General features: G+C 44.1%; 1 protein-coding gene across 1 annotated transcript; it reads left to right on the forward strand.

The window, feature by feature from the left end:
• UBAC1 (UBA domain containing 1) lies at nucleotides 1–14,869 on the forward strand (the record flags this gene model as incomplete). The annotated part of the gene is made up of 10 exons (XM_079544831.1): nucleotides 1–138; nucleotides 5,572–5,692; nucleotides 7,107–7,180; nucleotides 8,449–8,556; nucleotides 9,060–9,162; nucleotides 9,853–9,961; nucleotides 11,257–11,488; nucleotides 12,180–12,266; nucleotides 12,406–12,544; nucleotides 14,754–14,869. 10 exons carry the CDS (start codon nucleotides 1–3, stop codon nucleotides 14,867–14,869), a joined length of 1,227 nt encoding a protein of 408 aa, XP_079400957.1.
• Nucleotides 14,870–17,099: the final 2,230 nt, after the last annotated feature.

A 17,099-nucleotide genomic window follows, 5' to 3' on the forward strand; every position in this document is an offset into this window, starting at 1 on the left:
ATGTTCGTGCAGGAGGAGAAGATCTTCGCGGGGAAGGTGCTGCGGCTGCAGGTGTGCACCATGGAGGGCGCCGAGTGGCTGGAGGAGGTACCCGAGGACACCACGGTGGAGAAGCTGAAGGAGCGCTGTCTGAAGCACGTAAGGAGTTGCCCGCCGCCTCGGGCCGAAATCGGTGCGAAAATCACGGCCTGGGAGCGGCGGGCGGAGCCCGAGCCGTGCGGGGTTACGGGAACGGCCCGGAGGGACGGCGAGAAACGGCAAACGGAGAGAAAAGCGGCTGCTGAGGGAGCGCCGAGTGACAGCGGAGCCCGTTTTGTCTGTTGGCGTTGGGGAACGAGCAGAAAACGCGGAGCGGTGGGGGGGATTTTCCCCTTTTGGAAGAAGCGCCCGCAGCCGCCGCGCTGTGTGTGAGCCTTTGGGCACCGCGGGCTCTGTGGCATCCTGTGCTCGCAGCGGTGCGGCCCTCGTGGATGTGCCGAAGGGGAGATGGGTGCTGGCTGCCTGCGAGAGAAAATGCTTAAAATGCGCTGGCGGTCCGTAAAAGTTGGGCTGGGAAATGCGCGGTTACCCCATTCCCATTTATGTCTATGGGTGTTAAAGGTGAAAGCGAATGGTTACAAAACTGCGGGGCTGAATTTCGAACGCGGTGTGAAGCTGTTGCTGATGCCAACGTCGGCTCTGCCTGCCTGGAATCGGCAGCAGGTCGGGCTGTTTGGGTCACAAACTGCAGCTGGGAGTCGGGCAGCTGTTGGCTTGGAAAGCAAAGGGCCTCCGGACGAGCAGTTTGTATCGATTGCTTTTAGTGGCTTTTGCCTTTGAAGTGTTACAAACATGTTAAGAAATGCTCTTAGTAAAGCAAAGTACCGGTGTGAGAAGCTGTGACAAGCAGCAGTCTGAGCGCTGTGTGAAGGCTGGGAGTTGGCTGCCAGTGTGGCCCGCAGCCCTGTTGCCCTCTGCTTTGTGCCTTCTGGCTGGTTGCTTCCAGATAGAAGCCTTGGAATCTACAGCTCACAGTGCACGCTGTTCCTCTAGAGCCTTGGTCTTTGTGCTTCTTGATTTGGGGATGAGAACGGCTGCAAATGGGTTTGCTTTATTTGTGGGAGGTGTGATCCTTTCTGAGGCAAAGTGAAGATGCTGTGCTCCCCACGTTGTGACATTCCTGAAGGAAGTGCTCCTGTATTGTCCCTGTTCAGTGCAGCTGAAGGATTAGACAAAGACGTAGGGTGGGGTAATGATTACATGCATATGTGCAGAGCTGAAAAGCCTTTAATTATCAGGAAACATAATTGAATAGATGCTTGCATTGCAGTGCGAGTCAGAGTGGAAGACAATTGATAACTTGGCAAGATGTTTGATTTCATTCTCCTGGCTGCTTTGTGCTAATGGTTTGGATTTGCATAACCATTATGGATAATATATAGTTTTATGGAGGGGATAAATAGAAATGGAAAAATCATGACTCCTGATGCGGGTGCATTGCAATGAATCTTGATGGCACCTTGAGGTAATTTATGCAGCCGTCTCTCCTCAGATGCTGATTAGTGTATTCTCTGAAGTCCTTGAAACCATTCTTTCAGGAGGTGAAGGGAGGCAATTCCATTAGAATGCCTAGTTTGGGGTTAGGAAGGTGGGTGCTGTTCCTCTAGCATTTCAGTGCTTACTGCTCTCTCTAGTGTCACTTGTGATGTGTTTTTTCTCTCATAACTGATGAGAGGGTTGGGTGGTATTTATTTTTTTTGCTGTATCTGTTGCCCTGTAACAATGTAGTGGTGGTCCTATGCCAGGAAACTGCTCCCTTCAGTAACACTGTCTGGTCTGTGAGTAAACACCTGGCAGTGTTGTTTTCTTTCCTAGTTATTTCTGTATGCAGATTTCACAACCAAAGTGTTCTCATGGAGCAGTGCCTTTCCTCCGTGCCAGGCTGAGGTCGCTGTGCAGTGCAGCTGGCAGGATCGAGCCCCACGCTCCCCTGTGGCTTCCTTAAAAATCCACTGTTGGTTTCAGAGCCAGAACTGAGAAAGCTCAGTATAACCACGGCAGCCCAAGCGTAACTTCCATATGTGTTTTCATGATCTGTGATTCTTGTACCCAAAGCTGACACTTCAAGCTCTGCTTTGGCTGAAGGTGCCATGGGAAGTCCTGGTTCTAACACTTCAGTTGGAGAACTGTAAGAACTGCTCCTTGCTGAGGCTTGGTAGTATTTCTGGTAGAAATTATGGCCGTGCACTTGAGATGTACCAATGCGATCTGTGAGCTTTTAATGCTCCTGTGCTTCTGTCCTCCTTTCTCTTAAGCTGCCTCAGTGGTTTTCATGTGGGTTTTAAGGTGTGTTAAAGGTTGTCCTAGGAACAGAGGTGTGAGGTGCTAACTGTCAGAGCACAGGGATATGGGAGGTTCCTGACCCTCTGTATGCTTTGCATACTTGGAGGGTTGCTGATTGTTTAAGCCACCCAAGCTTAGTAATAAGGAGTGGCAGAACTGTGCTCTTTTTTTTTTTTTTTTTTAAAGCGTCGTAAATAAATAAAAATCTAAAAATAAGCAACAAGCTTTGTGGTCTGTCAGGATTCCAAGCTCTGCAAATAGCATTCAGCGTTCATCACCAGGGCTTGTAAGTCCAGCAGTTGCTCAAGCATCTGCAAAAATAGGTTTCTCACCTGTGCTGTAGGAAATGCAAATATTTGTGCTGGAAGCAAAATCGTGAGGCAACAGATCCTCTCCTTAGGGTCCTTCTTTATGAAAAGATGCAGGAGAGCTCATCTTCCAGCATGCTGCACCTCTGCGTGGTGCCACAGCCACCTCCCTCTGAGCAGGGAATTCTCTTGCTGTGGGTCGGCAGCGCTCTGCTCTCTGGGCAGGATGCTGTTTTCAGCCTGTGATACAAGAATGCTGGCTGTCGTCTGGTGTTCCCAGGAAGCAGGGCTGTGCAGCCAGGTCTGATCAGCCCAGCTGCCCATTCCAGGTGGTTTGCTGAGAGCTCGCACAGGTGCTGCTGTGAAGATGGCCTTCCTGTTTCCAGGGCATGTTAAAAGAGGCCAAGATGTGCTGGGTATTTCACAGAGCATTCCCTCTCATAGAGGTGCTGTTTTCATTTGCCTTACTGTTCTACACGGTTGTCAAGCAGTGATCAAAGAAATGGGGAATAAGAACAGATGATTGCAGGACTTTTGTTTTAAAACAGCTTTATTGTGAATTCATAGGGTTTAAGCGAGTCTAGTCTTTCACTTACACGTTGATGTCATTAGTAAGTGTTGTGATTGCATGCACACTGTATGCACAGCTTGGTGTGCCAGGTAGCAAGCAGCTGTTAGGTACATCCTTTGCTCCCCCCTGTGGGTGCTTCCCAGCTCCCAGTTCTTCCTTTCTGGGCTCTGACTCTGAGGATCTGTAAAAATAGTATTTTGAGCTTGTTTGGAGATATGTCCAACTGATGTATTCCTAAGTATAACTTATCAGATCAATTAGAGGAGCTACTGCCTGTTACTTCTAAGCTTTAATGCGTTGTTTGGCTTTTGTTCAGCAGTTAATATGCTGAAGGATTGGTAAGCAGCTGCTGCTATGCAAAGCAGGACTCTAAGGTTCTCACCTTAATCCTGCCGAGGCATCAGAGCAGCACGGAAGTTGAGGTGAGGAACTGAAGGTCTGTGTTGAGAACAAGTGTAACCTTTGGGGAGAAAAGCCAAGGAACGAACAAGTTCTCCAGCAGCAGAAAAAGTGACGATGGATCCAAAGGGATTCCTCTGAGGGGGGCTGCATTGTGACCAAATGCTATGTTTGAAGCAAAGCACTGATGTCGGTGGGGCTTCTGGAAATGGCTTCCTTACCTGAAGGGTGGGGATGTTGTTCTACACGGGGTAGAAGTGGCTCAATAGAGATGTGTTCTGAAAGAGGAGTCATCGAGAGCTGTTTTCTGTGAGCAGAGCAGGCGAGGTCAGAATTAAGTGTCCTATTTTGTGGTGAGAGCAGCAGCATCCATTTCAGGGTTCTGGTAGGTGGTTATTTTTAATTCTGCCTTTCTGGAGTTGCATCCATTATGCTTTGTTTTTTTCACCCAAACAAATTAGAAGTCTCTAGATGCACTGATGTAATGTTCTTGAAATCTCTCGCTGTGGATCTGCAGCCACTCCAGTGTGAAGATGAGTCAATTCAAGTTCTGCATGCGTTTTTCTTAATTTTCTGTTGCAGCACTAAAATACCAGGAGATTTAAACCATTCAGTAAGGCTGGGGCTCAAATGCTGGGGGATTCGTGCTTGATTACATAAACAGCATGGCATTTCAGCTTGTAGTTTTCTTAGGGGATCAAAATGCTCCCTTGCATTGTTGGTGGGATATGTGGGTCCATCAGGCTCTTTGTCCCAGCAAAACTCCTCAGCTGTAGGCAAAATGTGTGTTTGGTACTGGGGATCAGCTCTCTATATTTGAGTTTCTGTGCCTAGAAAAAGGAGAACTTGTTGTGCCTACACGCACAAATATTCCTCATGCTCCTTAGTGTAGCTCTAAAACAAATCTCTGATGATGCTCGTATTGTGAGCTTTTGGGGATTCAAAGTGGAATTTTTGGTGAATAAACACAACGTATGATTTAGAAATGTAATAGAAAGTAGAGCACAGTGTTAATATATGGAGATTAGCACATGCTGATTATTTATAGTGGGGAAGAAAAGTTGTGAAACTGACTTCTGTTCAGTGCTTTCAGCAAGAAGCCCAGACAGGGCTCCAGCATCAAGGCTTTGGCTTCAATCTGCAGACTGCTGCCTCCTTCCCAATTTAAGGTCAGGCACTCCAAACTCGCTGCTGCCAGTTGCTTGTTTGGTCTGACAGTGTGTGTAAATAACAATTACTGGATGAAGCAGAGTCTCTCTGTTCTGACACAAGCTGCAAATGAGAAGTGTGCTGCATTATTGCAGTCCCCTCTCTGCAAAAACACTGGCAGTGGATTTCCCCTCCAGCTTCACCACACAACTTGTTACTCCTCAGCTTCTCCCTGAGAGCGAGTGACCTTTGTGACCTGCTGCAGAGCTGACACTGCAGCTCCATCCTCGCTGTACTCGCAGTCTCCATGGGCTGAGCGTAGGACCAGGCACTCTGAGTTTGGATTATGATGGAGATGCACCGTTCTGCAGCAGTCTCCCATCTGCTCGTGTAGACAGGCTGTGTGTGCCCTTGGAGGGCTCGTGTGGAATGAATGGGATGTAACATCAGGTCTTTGAAACTGACAGTTGTGAGTAAGTTCTGTGGAGTGTCATCATCAGTTAGAACTTAAACATAGCTATTGATTTAACAGCATTGAGGAAGGAAAGCTAGAATCCTACCTTAGCTGGTTATTCTTCCCAGCCAGGAGCTTGGATGTGCAGGCAGAAACCAACCCCATTACAGCACAGTTCAACCCTCAGTTTCTTTAATAATACATTATGTTCACATGTACACCCCTGGTGTGTTGTGCCATTACTGAAGCTATTGGGAAGGAGGAAATGGTGGCACAGTTTGCAGGTGGAGAATCTTAAGTGTGAAGTGCAGTGATTCACACAATAGGTTTATTTCTTTCTTCTGATCTTCAGTATTTGTCTTCTGCAGTGTGTGCCTGGGAGCTTGGAGGATCCGAAAACTGTGACACATCATAAGTTGATACATGCTACTTCTGAGAAGGTGCTAACAGACACAAAAACAGTGCTGGAGGAGAACATTCAAGACAGAGGTAAGGTTGTCCTTTTTATCTCACCAGCCTGGAAACGAGAAACTGAGTTGTAATTTGTGACTTTTCGTTAGCAGCACTCTGTTTTGACATGGGAAACTAACAAGGTGACAAAAATGAAGAGACTTTTTCTCCACTTCATGAGAATACACAGTGAATGGTTTTCGTTCCTTAACTCCTTTTAAGAGTCACACAGGATATAAAGAGTGTTCATTAAGTCAAAATGTTAAATTATTTTTCTCTCCCATAAAGTAATGTCTAAGCCCTCAAGGCAGCAGTTATCCTTCACATTGATCCAAAAATGGCCTGAGCATTTCAAGAAAGGCAGCCTGAAACCTTTGGGGCTTTTCTTGAGGTCTGCAGGTCAAGTGGAATGTTGTTTGCTGAAGTACATCTGAGCATCACGGTTTACATCCCGTTCAGTCCTCTCCAAGTGTAGCTCAGAACTCCCCACACTGCAGCACTGCTGACTGCAACAGAGTGTGTGAACTTTACAGATGTCAGGGATTAACATGAAACAAAAGAAGGCTTAAAGATGAGAGCTGTCAGGGTAGCTGGAGTCACTTTTTACTGGACGGCTTAAACTGATGGTCCCTTGTGGAGACAAAAGGCAGTGGTCCAGAAAGTATGAGAAACAGGACTGCTGTAAAATGGGCTACTGCCTGAACCAGAAACTGCAGGAGTAGTGTTCCTGTACTTATGCAGGAGTTCACACAGGTTGGAAAGCTGTTGCTATGATCATCAGCAATTTTGTCTTTCTCTTCCAAGGGAGTGTCACCCTTGGAGCAGGGCAGGAGCTGAGAGCTTAGGCAGGGCACAGCTTTATTTTGCTGATTGGTGATGTATTGTTTCTAGGTGAGGCACCAGCTCCTATAGACCTTTGAATTGCAGTTTGTGGCCACTAAGCAGTATTAAGCTGTCATGCGAATGCTTCTTTACCCCTCCTTCCCCTGCAATGTGCTCTACCTTTAAGTGCCTAGCTGCTGTCAGGGAGGCAGGATGGCAGCCAACAGCTGACTGCCACTGGCTGACTCCACTTGCTGCTGGGCAGGGCAGCCAAAAGTCAGCGTGTGAATCTTTTCACGCTCTTGTCAGCTGGATAAGTGAGGGTTAACAGCCTGCACCAGCTGCTGTTCTTGGCTGCTCTGTGTCAACGAAACTTGTTGCACAAAGCATGATTTGTTTGCTTTTTACCCTCTTAATGTGATAGACTGAGAACTGCGTGTCAGGCTCTGTCTGGCTGAAGGACTGCAGATGCTGCACCGGGCTGTTCTGGGCTCTGAGCTGAGAACCTCTGTGGTAATAACTGAGATGCTACAACAGTGGAGTTAATAGAAAAGTCATCTCTAGGAAAACTTGAGTTCATGACTTATCTTGCAAGAGCTGTTTTACATCATCAGTATCGTTCTCTTTGTAGATGTCTTGCTCTTAATAAAGAAGCGTGCGCCGCCTCCGCTCCCCAAAATGGCAGATGTGTCTGCAGAGGAGAAAGTGAGTTTGAAAAGATTCCTTGACTTGTCCAATTTGATTAACTGCTTTATTAATGAGCTACAGAAATACTGTCACGGTGTATTCTTTGTGTAGGGACAAATACACCCAGTTAAGCAGTAAAGTAAATATTTCATCCTCCTTCCGAACTTTGAAGAATTATTTTACTTTTTTTTTTTTTAACTTGGATTGTGAGAACACGTGCTGTGGAGTAAGACATGCAGATGCACTCTGTGCAAGTGGTGTAGATTTCATCTTCAAAAAATATATATATTTAGTGACTGTATAGCAAGTGCCTCACTGCATCTCTGTTGAAAACTTTATAGAAATCCATTAATTTGCTTGAGGCTGTGTTCTGTCTTCAATAATGTCTGGCTTATCATCCCCTAACGAGGTCCAGAGTGTTGTCCCCATGCTATTCTTGTTTGTTTGTTTTCTTTTCCTCAGAATGTAGTTTTTAATGAGGGTCAGTGATATGCAGGATGACACTCAGACACGAGTGGTACTGCAGTGGGTGTTACTGTGTGAACACTTGGAGCAATGCTTGTGCCTAACGCTGTGAATTCCTGGGTCTGTCTGCCTTCTTGCACAGCTTTGTTTTTTCTTGCTTCCTGTAGGTATTGGTGTATGTCTCTGTATCCCTTCCTGTAGGTATTGGTGTATGTCTCTATCTCCATTATGGTCTTGCTGTGCAGAATGTCACCATAAGAGCCTAAGATATAAGACTGTGAAATGTTTATGTTTGTACCCCTGCTATGTTTTGTCCTGGACTATTAGCATGTTCTAAATGTCAGAGGCACCGTATATCTCTGCATGATACTTGCAAGCAATAAAGCACTTCCAGTGTGAAGCAGTTAAGTGTTAGTCTGTTCACAGTATTGATACAGCTCTTGGCAAGCCCTGGATTTGAAGAGAGTGCTCTGAGCAGATAGTATAGAGTATGGTCCTGGGAATTGAGGCCCTCCAAGTTCTCTCCATGTTTGGCACATCACTTTTCCTCTTTATGCTGGAATTTCCCCATGTTTAAATAACAGAAATAGATACAAGGACTGAAAGTGGGGCAACCCAGCAGGTCCTGTTTTGCTCTATAATTGCAAAGTGACGTTAGTGCTATTAATCCATTGTATTGCTAGGCTGCTGTTTCTTAGTTGCAAGTTACAGAGCACTGCTTGATGCCTTGGTAAAGAATATGAAACTGCTCTCAGCAATGCTATGTTCTTTGTTCTGTGGATAATGGGTTATGAAACCTGACCGTGTTTCCCATCCTTCAGAGGAAACAAGAGCAGAAAGCTCCTGATAAGGATGCTATCCTCAAAGCAACTGCAAATCTGCCCTCTCGCAATGTAGATCGCACTGTGGCCCAGCACAACATGAGGGATGTAAGTATTGGACTTGACTTCAACTCACACGCTGGTATCCAAGTAGACTTTTATCTTATAATCTCTTCTCTTCCATATGAATGTGGTTAGGCTTTCTCTGTGGGAGAAACTGAAGTGTGTACAGTGTATATGAAAGTAGATAGCACAGTCTGTGTGTAAACCCTAAGTTATTTAGTGATTATGAAACGCTGCACTAAATTATGACTTAAAATGTTTTATTTCTCCCTGGGAAAGCCTCAGTACGCTCTGAAGATCTGGCAGATGTGCAATTCAGTCTTGAATAGTTCACGTTTTCACAAAGTTTTCTCTGCCGTGGCTTTGAAGAGACATCAGTCATAAATCTTGAACTTCAGTAGTCGACTGCTGTCTGCAATACTTCCAGCTGTGTCTTCAACAGCGTGGGGGCTACTTTTTCTCTTCTGATATTAACAGCTTCTCTATTAATATTTAGTGATGTCTGGTAGCCTCCTATCTAAATGTTTTGACAGTTTCCTTTTTTGCAGTTCCAGACAGAGCTCCGGAAGATCTTAGTTTCTCTCATTGAAGTTGCACAGAAATTGCTAGCACTGAACCCAGATGCAGTTGAACTATTTAAGAAGGCAAACGGTATGAACATATCTTTACAGTTACTAGTTCAATCCCAGGAACTTGTTTTCTTACACAGCAGAAGAGTAGACTTGCAGGATTAAGTCCAAACTTCAGTGTAGCAGCAGAGCTACTAATGACATTGCGGCAGAGATTTCAACTTGTGGTGTAGGTTTATAAAACTGGGCGATTTATGAGGTCCCTTTGGGATAGATAAGAAGTTCCATTTAAAAACAAAATCATCAGCAGTGGAATAACTGGAGGACTTTGCAAGAGTTGGTAAAGAACAGTTGGAAATGCATGAGGAAACAGTAAAATGGGGAGAAATTGGAGCTGTTGATTCAGTCTGTGGGGAAATACCCTTGAGATCTGCTAGGACCGGGTCCAAATTGCTTTCTGGATTATTGATAAACTTCAGTGAATTTCCCATATACTTAACTATGTGGACATGTAGTCATATGAGAGTTTGCTGTCTGTTGTTTGAGACCTTGAATGTATCTGGAATAAGTCTTTGTCCTGGAAGAATTTGTCTGAGCCTGATCAAGCTGAGTACAGCACATTAAATGATGAGATAGCAAATTCTGGCCGGAAACAAAAGCAGGGATGGAAGAGAAGAATGGGGTTTGAACTTAACACATGCCATTCCATTGAGAAGGGGTTTTATTTTAGCTTGAAGTTAGTCTCAACATTGTTCTGTTTGTGTATGTGTAGCCATGCTGGATGAGGATGAGGAAGACAGAGTGGATGAGATAGCTCTGCGGCAACTTACAGAAATGGGGTTTCCAGAGAGCAGAGCTGTCAAAGCCCTTCGATTAAATCAGTAAGTGTACTTGGCATGCTGCCTGTAAATCACTTGGTATGGTTTAAAAAAAAAAACAAAATACATTTTTTTAGGGAAATCTCCTTATGTGGGTCACCTAGAACTAGCAAAAAGCATTGGCTCAAGGAAGAGTGCTGCCTCGGGCAACCTGCAGGTGCAGCTGGCAGAGGAAAGGGGAAGCTATGTTGTATTTGCTGTGGAGAGAAGTCAGTCTGCAGTTCCCAAGGCTGACAAGCTCTCTCTGTTTCCAAGTATTAAACTCACATCTTCTGCTCTAAAATTTTACAGAGGGGAAAAAAAAGCAAGCTAAGCCCTTCCAGACTGGTTTGTCAACTGTAACAAAATACTTTATGCTGATCTTTTAAATAAAGCATTCCAAGAATATTACAGAGCCCAGATAGCAACTGTAGAGAAATAGGAGGTAATATAGTTCTTGTGCCATAAGAAGAAAGAGTTGTGCTCCCTCACTTCTGAGATGGGTTTCTTAGGTTATTCACTAAAATGTCTAATGATATCAAATCCAAATAATAGTCCTTCTTTTTCAGTAGCTCTCCTTTGGTCTTCGAAGGACTTTCTCCCTCAATATCCTCCATCTTTCATGTTGTAACTGAAAAGCCAGATAGGCAAGGGCTTCCCTTTCCTTTTTAAGAACATCCAATTACCGTGTGGTCAAATGAAATTGCACGTTCAGTTGCTCTGTTATCTTTGCTTCCTATGAATTCAGTGGGAAGGCATGTGCTGGATCTCTCCCATGATCTCTTAGCTTGAGCTCTTGCAGTCAATTGCCTGTGTTAAATTTTGTTCTTGCTCAGGGTGTATGGTGCATGTGTAATGTTTGTCCCACTCTTTCTTCCACTGTTAACGGCGTTCCTTTATCACTAGATGTCTGAGATCTCCCTAGGATGCAACAGAATAGCTTCTCTCAGAGATGTGGTTCCATTGGGAACATGCTTTGTAGTTTTGTCAGCAGTTGTTGACAGTCAGTGTGTGTTTGTTGTGAAATAGAGCTGCTGATGTGGAGAACAAGATGCCTCCCCATGAAGTGGCCTTTAAAACCTGAATTACAACTGACCAGGTTGGACTTCACTCCTCTGTCATCCTGGCTTTAGAGATTACTGTGCAGCCTCAAGTGCATGGAGTATTAAGGTGCTTCAAAATTTGCTCCAATACTTTGTATGACTACGCAGATAATAATTAATCAGCTAGTCAAGATGCCACGGGAAGCAAAAATGTGTGTGCAGTGCTGCTGTGTGTCTGGAGCGTTCCTCATCCCTTTGTTTTGATTTTCTTCTCAGTATGTCAGTGACACAGGCCATGGAGTGGTTGATAGAACACGCAGATGACCCTGCAGTGGATGCTCCGCTGCCAGGTCAGACGCCTTCCGAAGCTGCAGCTGAAGCTGGTGCATCGTCTGCTGAAGCAACTGCAGGTCCAAGTTCAGAAGCAGATGGGGAAGAAGCCAAAGATGAGCTGACTGAAATATTTAAGAAGATACGAAGGAAAAGAGAGTTTCGTCCAGACCCACGGGTGTGTACTGCTTGCCTCGCTGCTCCTTCATTCTGCATCCACTGCAGAAGTTGTCCTTTACTGATAACGTCATGTTAGCTGGAAGGAGGAGGCGTGCTGTTATCGCACTGTGAGCTCACCAGGAGGTGCTCTTTAGAATCCACCACTGGGCTTTCATAAATAGGTGTTTTTTGTGATTTAAGTCAAAAGCTGCAAATACTGCATTGAATGACCCAGGCACAATTTCTAAGTGATGAAGCATTCTTATAGCATTATCTGGGTGCACTTGTCAAAATATATAATTCATACTAGCAACATAATAAAGCCAGGAAGTGAAATGAAATCCAGTGAATAAAGCTGCAGGTTGGGGTCTTGGAGCTTCTGGAGCTCAATCTCTCAGTGAGACATCAGCAAAAGCTTTGTGATGTGAGAGAAGTTTAAAAATATTTCAGTCTTGCTCTTTCCCACACCAGGTGCTTCCTCTTTGCCTCGTGTCCATCTTTCATTACTGAATAGGAACTGTCTTCAGTCTTGCTTCCCATAATAAAGACACTTTTGATGTACAGTATTCGAAAACCTTGTAGCAAAGTTTACTTAGTGGTCTGCAAATGGAAACAATTGAGTTCTTACCCCACAAAAAGCTCCCGTGCAGAAAGTGAAGCATTTGGTTGTTCTCGTTTGTTTTAAACATTAATCCATGCAAATCTTATAGGCTGTCATTGCCCTCATGGAGATGGGATTTGATGAAAAAGAAGTGGTGGATGCACTCAGAGTGAACAACAACCAGCAAAATGCAGCCGTGAGTACAATGTCATTTCTTTTCCTTGCTGCTGTAGTAGTCTGTGCAGCTGGTTGTTTTCACTGTAGAATTGGTTGATCTTGTTACTGGGGTGAAGTGATCAATCATGGAATCTGTCGTGCCTGATGATTTCTTTCAGTGTGAATGGCTGCTGGGAGACAGAAAGCCTTCTCCAGAGGACTTAGATAAGGGAATTGACACGAACAGCCCTCTCTTCCAAGCCATCTTAGAAAACCCAGTGGTACAGTTAGGGTTAACCAACCCTAAAACTCTACTAGGTAAGTCCTGATTGGGTTCCCGCTAAATATATTCCATCTCTGCAGTTCCTAGCAAATAAGAACAGAGGCAGGATGATGACAACACGTACCATGAAATGAGTGCAGCTCTGTACCTTTTTTCTGACTACTGGCAGCTCATTTCATTTTGCAACTCAGCTATAACCTGAACTGAGCTTGGGATGTCCCAGAAATGATGCTAATTTCTTAGGCTACTGATTTACCCTTGCTGAACTCAGAACTTTAATAGCTGCTGCTCTTGTGGTTTTAGGAGAGCTTTAGTGTGCTCTCTTTGGCCATGGAGAATGAAAAAAAAAAAAAAAAAAAAAAGGAATGTCTGTTTAGAACCCTGATGACTTCACAGGAAAAACAAGGCTGTCTCCTGCTGTACAGCTTACTGTGTTTTGTGCTCTGATCATTGAAGTGGAAGATAACTCGTGTAACCAAACAAGAAGTCAGTGCTAAGGCTTTGCCTATCACAACTCAGATAGTGCTTGTGAAAATATATTTTCCTCTTCTTGAGTATCAGCTCTGTGAGAAAGTCTGTGTTCTTGCTCAAAAATGCTGTGAGCACAGCAAGTACTCAACTGATAAAATCAATGGTGAAATGCAGATCTCTTGTGCATTGGCCTCTATGGTACTGGAGGGCAATGCAGAAGACTGGCAACAATTGTGTTGTATATATAAAATTTTGCATTTAGTGTTTGGCTTCAAACTTTATTCAAAACTCTGCTTTGAAATAAAGGGTGTTTACATGGCTTTTTCAGGAGAGCTTTTTAAGATGCTGCTTTAAACGTAATTGGGAATGTTTGCAAGACTTAAAATAATTCAAGAGCAGAACCTTCCCTTCCCACTCTCATTTCTGAGCAAATGGTCTCCTTATTTCCAAAGACGGTTCCCCACTGCAGCTCAGAATATAAATAGAAAATGAAATGTCATTATATGTGCTTGGAAAGCTTGGATGAACATCAGAATATATTCGCAATGATACATAAGCAAATTGCTTATGCCGTAGATTTTAACCATAAATGTTTGTGTTTAATTAGATACCTAAGGAATGTTGAGAAATGTTTAGTTTTAAGCTCTTGAGTCTGTGTAAAAGAGGACACTTGAAATGGTGAAAGGTGAGATCTGTACATTATTCTGGGCTTTGCAGCAAGCTTGCAGCATGACCTTGAGCAAGGTGTTAATGATGAGCCTTCAGAGGTGCTGGGTGCTTATGGCTCCCACTAAGGTCACTGAGAGCTTTGTACACTAATGCTCCTGGAAAGGTTCAGGCTGGCACCCTGATGCTGGACTGCCAGACTCTTCTAGCACTGACCTTTTGGTGACTTCTGAATAGGTCAGATATGCAACTGCTTTTTTTCTGTTCTGTAATGACTGCTCTGAATGCCCACAAGTCTGGCGCAGTATCCGTCAAAAAGGTTATAAATTATTCATTCTTTTGCCAAATTTGTAACTCAGCTCTTGCACCAAATGTCTAGTTCCTTCAAAATAAAGAGGAAAGTGGAAACCGTCATGTAAAAAATAAAAGTAAACCAAACTAATTCAGTGTAAAGACAAAATAAAAAAAGAAAGTGCTGCCCAAACGTCCTCGTTCTAAGATGGACATTCAGAACCCAGTTACGTGCTGTGTTCCCTGCTACTGCTGCCAGCGTGGATGTAAGCAGAGAAATCCTTTCCAGCCCTCTGTGAATACAGTACTGGAGGTTACTCGGCCTCCTCAGTATCAGTGGCTGGAAGAAGCCACTCTGCAAACCCAGAAGAGCCCTATTCCTAAGGAGGGACTGAGGCACCTCCGTTTGTCCTGGGGCATGTCAATCTGAAGAGCGTTATTACACTGAGTGCAAAACTGCTCTGTGAAGGAAAAGTTCTGCCTGTAGGCTTTTGCAAAGATTTGGCTCTTCAAACCCATGTCACTGAGGTTATGTAAGATGGACTGTAATCCAGACTGAGTATTTAATCGGCCTCTGCCTGTGGTAAATTTAATACTGAGCAGTGAGGAAAGAGTAACAGCATGTAGCACCCAGTGTGGAGATGCAGGAGAACAAATGGTAACCATGTGATGGATTCTCACCGTTTCCAGGGGCTGCTTGCCCACTGCCTTGGATAAGCTGTAAGTGTTTCTGACTTCCTTGCTGCTGAAGCATCCCAAACCTGCAGCGCGTGCTGCTGAAAGACCAGTAACGTGCTGGTTTCCTTCTCTTGGCAGCCTTTGAAGATATGCTTGAAAACCCCTTGAACAGCACTCAGTGGATGAACGATCCGGAAACTGGGCCTGTCATGCTGCAGATCTCTCGAATCTTCCAGACGCTGAATCGCACGTAGAGGGGAATGCCAGACCACTGTGCCACTTCCTGCTGTCCCTTGTGTCACCTTCTCAATGGGGAGGGTGCATGGATTGTTTGGGGAGGGGGGGGGATGCTGTCTGATAGGGGTCTCACGTGAGAGCTTATGTAGTTATGGCCGACTGAAGTTAATTGCCTTGTGAATTTAGTGTTAGTGGAAGAGGTTTGAAGACTTGTCTATGTTTTCAGGTGTTAGGTTAAAAATAAAGTGTATCAAAAAATAGGAAAAGGTTTTGTGAAAACAATTAAGAATATGCTTGTCAGAAAGAAATATGATATTGCTTGTTAAAAAAAGGCCTGTGACAGTAGTTTTCTAGCCAGTTTTACTAGCATCTGGCTAGTGTTTACAAAAGGTCACTGACCACTAGCATAGGATATTAATCATCTCCATGCAGTATTAATTTATGGCTATATCAAATGACAAAATGCTTTTAAAAATTGATTCTTAGGAAATATTTTTTAAAAGTCCAAATATTGGGAGTGCAAGCACAGTTCTGTCCAGACTTGTTCGTCTTGCATAATGATTCAAACAGAATAATTCATAGATGGAATTCGTCTAATAAATAGCATTACTTTTTCCTATTTATTTCCTGCATTAGTGTTCTTCCAGCCCAATGGTAGTTACACTTCTCAGAGGTTGTCAGCTATGTTGAAGATGCAGCATCTCTTTGATGGCAGAACTTGTTACACCGACACTTGGATTCTCCAGTAGGCTGCAGATCATAAGGTTATCCTATGCCATATCTTCGTGCAAGGGGGGTATTTTCATGTGGGTTTTTTTCCATTTTTGTGTGCACAGTTTTGCAAAGGGGAACTTGTGCTGTTGACTGTTTCAAACTGTTAACAAAAAAGCAACTCATCTGCATGGATTTCCCTTGAATGGTGATCTGCAAAGAAGCAGAAACACTTTGGGGTTTGTATTGTTTTTTAACATATTTAAAAGCACGCTCAAAATTAATTACTTTGGCATAGAAGTGGTTGTCCTCAACGCTTTCTCTTTGGAAATATCAAGAAAGTCAGGCCATGTCTTTCTTAGTTTTGTTGGAAGAGTGGAGATTTCAGACAGGTGCCGTGAGCTTTTAAGAACTCACTGGTGAGTATTGAGCCCATTTCTCGTGGTTGGGCCATGCAGGCTTTTGTTTGCAAGGTAGTGAAACGCAGCTGACGTCTCACAATCCCTGCTGCAGTTGTGTTGTGTAGCCTTTTTTTTTCTTTTTGAAAGGTGTCTGTCAAATAGATCCCAGATAGCTCTGCCAAGTTCCTTTCTAAGTGTATGTTTTTGTTTTAAGAAGGAAAATGCTACAAGATGCAACCTGAAACCCTATGACAAGTTTTGGCCTGAACTTGGCACCTCGTCTGTGCTATTGTGCAGCCGAGGCACTGAAGTTGCCAATTTCTCATAATTAAGATGAAGGGTGGGGAAACAAAACAGCATGAGATTTTATCTTCACTTAGTATCCCAGGATTTTTTTTTTAATTTGTTATCTGTAGTTTCATGTTAAGTTTTATGGTTCGCAACTGCTGAAATATTTACTTTTGTGTTTAGAAATGCCAGGGTTTATAGAGGCGTTTGTTCAGGTTGGTTGTTCCAACACCCAGCTTCTCCTGGGGCTGCCTGCTGCCACTGCCAAGGCACTGTGGGTGATGAATGTGAGCAGGCTCTCTGGTTTTCGTGTGGTTGAAGCTGAATGCTGTCCAACCTCCTTCACAGGAGCAGAGTGGCTCCTCCTAAGCGTGAAGATTCTGCTACTCGTCCATTTCTGCAGAGTGCAGCACTGCCAGGATCTGCTACTGAGCTTGTTCTCTGTGTCAGTTTGGTAGGAGTGGTAAAAGTTATCAGAGTTGCCTCCCTTGGTATGCCAGAACAGAGTCAGAGCCATTGCTGGCTTATAAGGAAGAAAGTATGAGTAAAACAAGGAATGCACGTGTAATAGGTGAAGATAAGGATGCCAGGGTTCAGCAACATCACCTGGTGCTGTAGCAGCAGTTAGAAACTGTGTGGATAAAGGAATACTGCATCTTTAAAATGTGTGAAGGCTTGAGAATATGTGGTTGTTTCTGGCTTTGCGTATTTCAGAGCTCAAAGCTTGTGCAGCTGAAATGTTGGAGGGGTTAAGGTTCCAGTGGCCAGTCTCTGAAAGAGGCCAGGACTTAGGAGGTGTGAGGTTTGCAGCAAGGCTTAAGAGTTGAACTAAAGGCAGCCAAAACTG

The sequence above is a fragment of the Tetrao urogallus genome (assembly GCF_951394365.1).
Source record: "Tetrao urogallus genome assembly, chromosome: 19".
Classification (NCBI taxonomy): Eukaryota; Metazoa; Chordata; class Aves; order Galliformes; family Phasianidae; genus Tetrao; species Tetrao urogallus.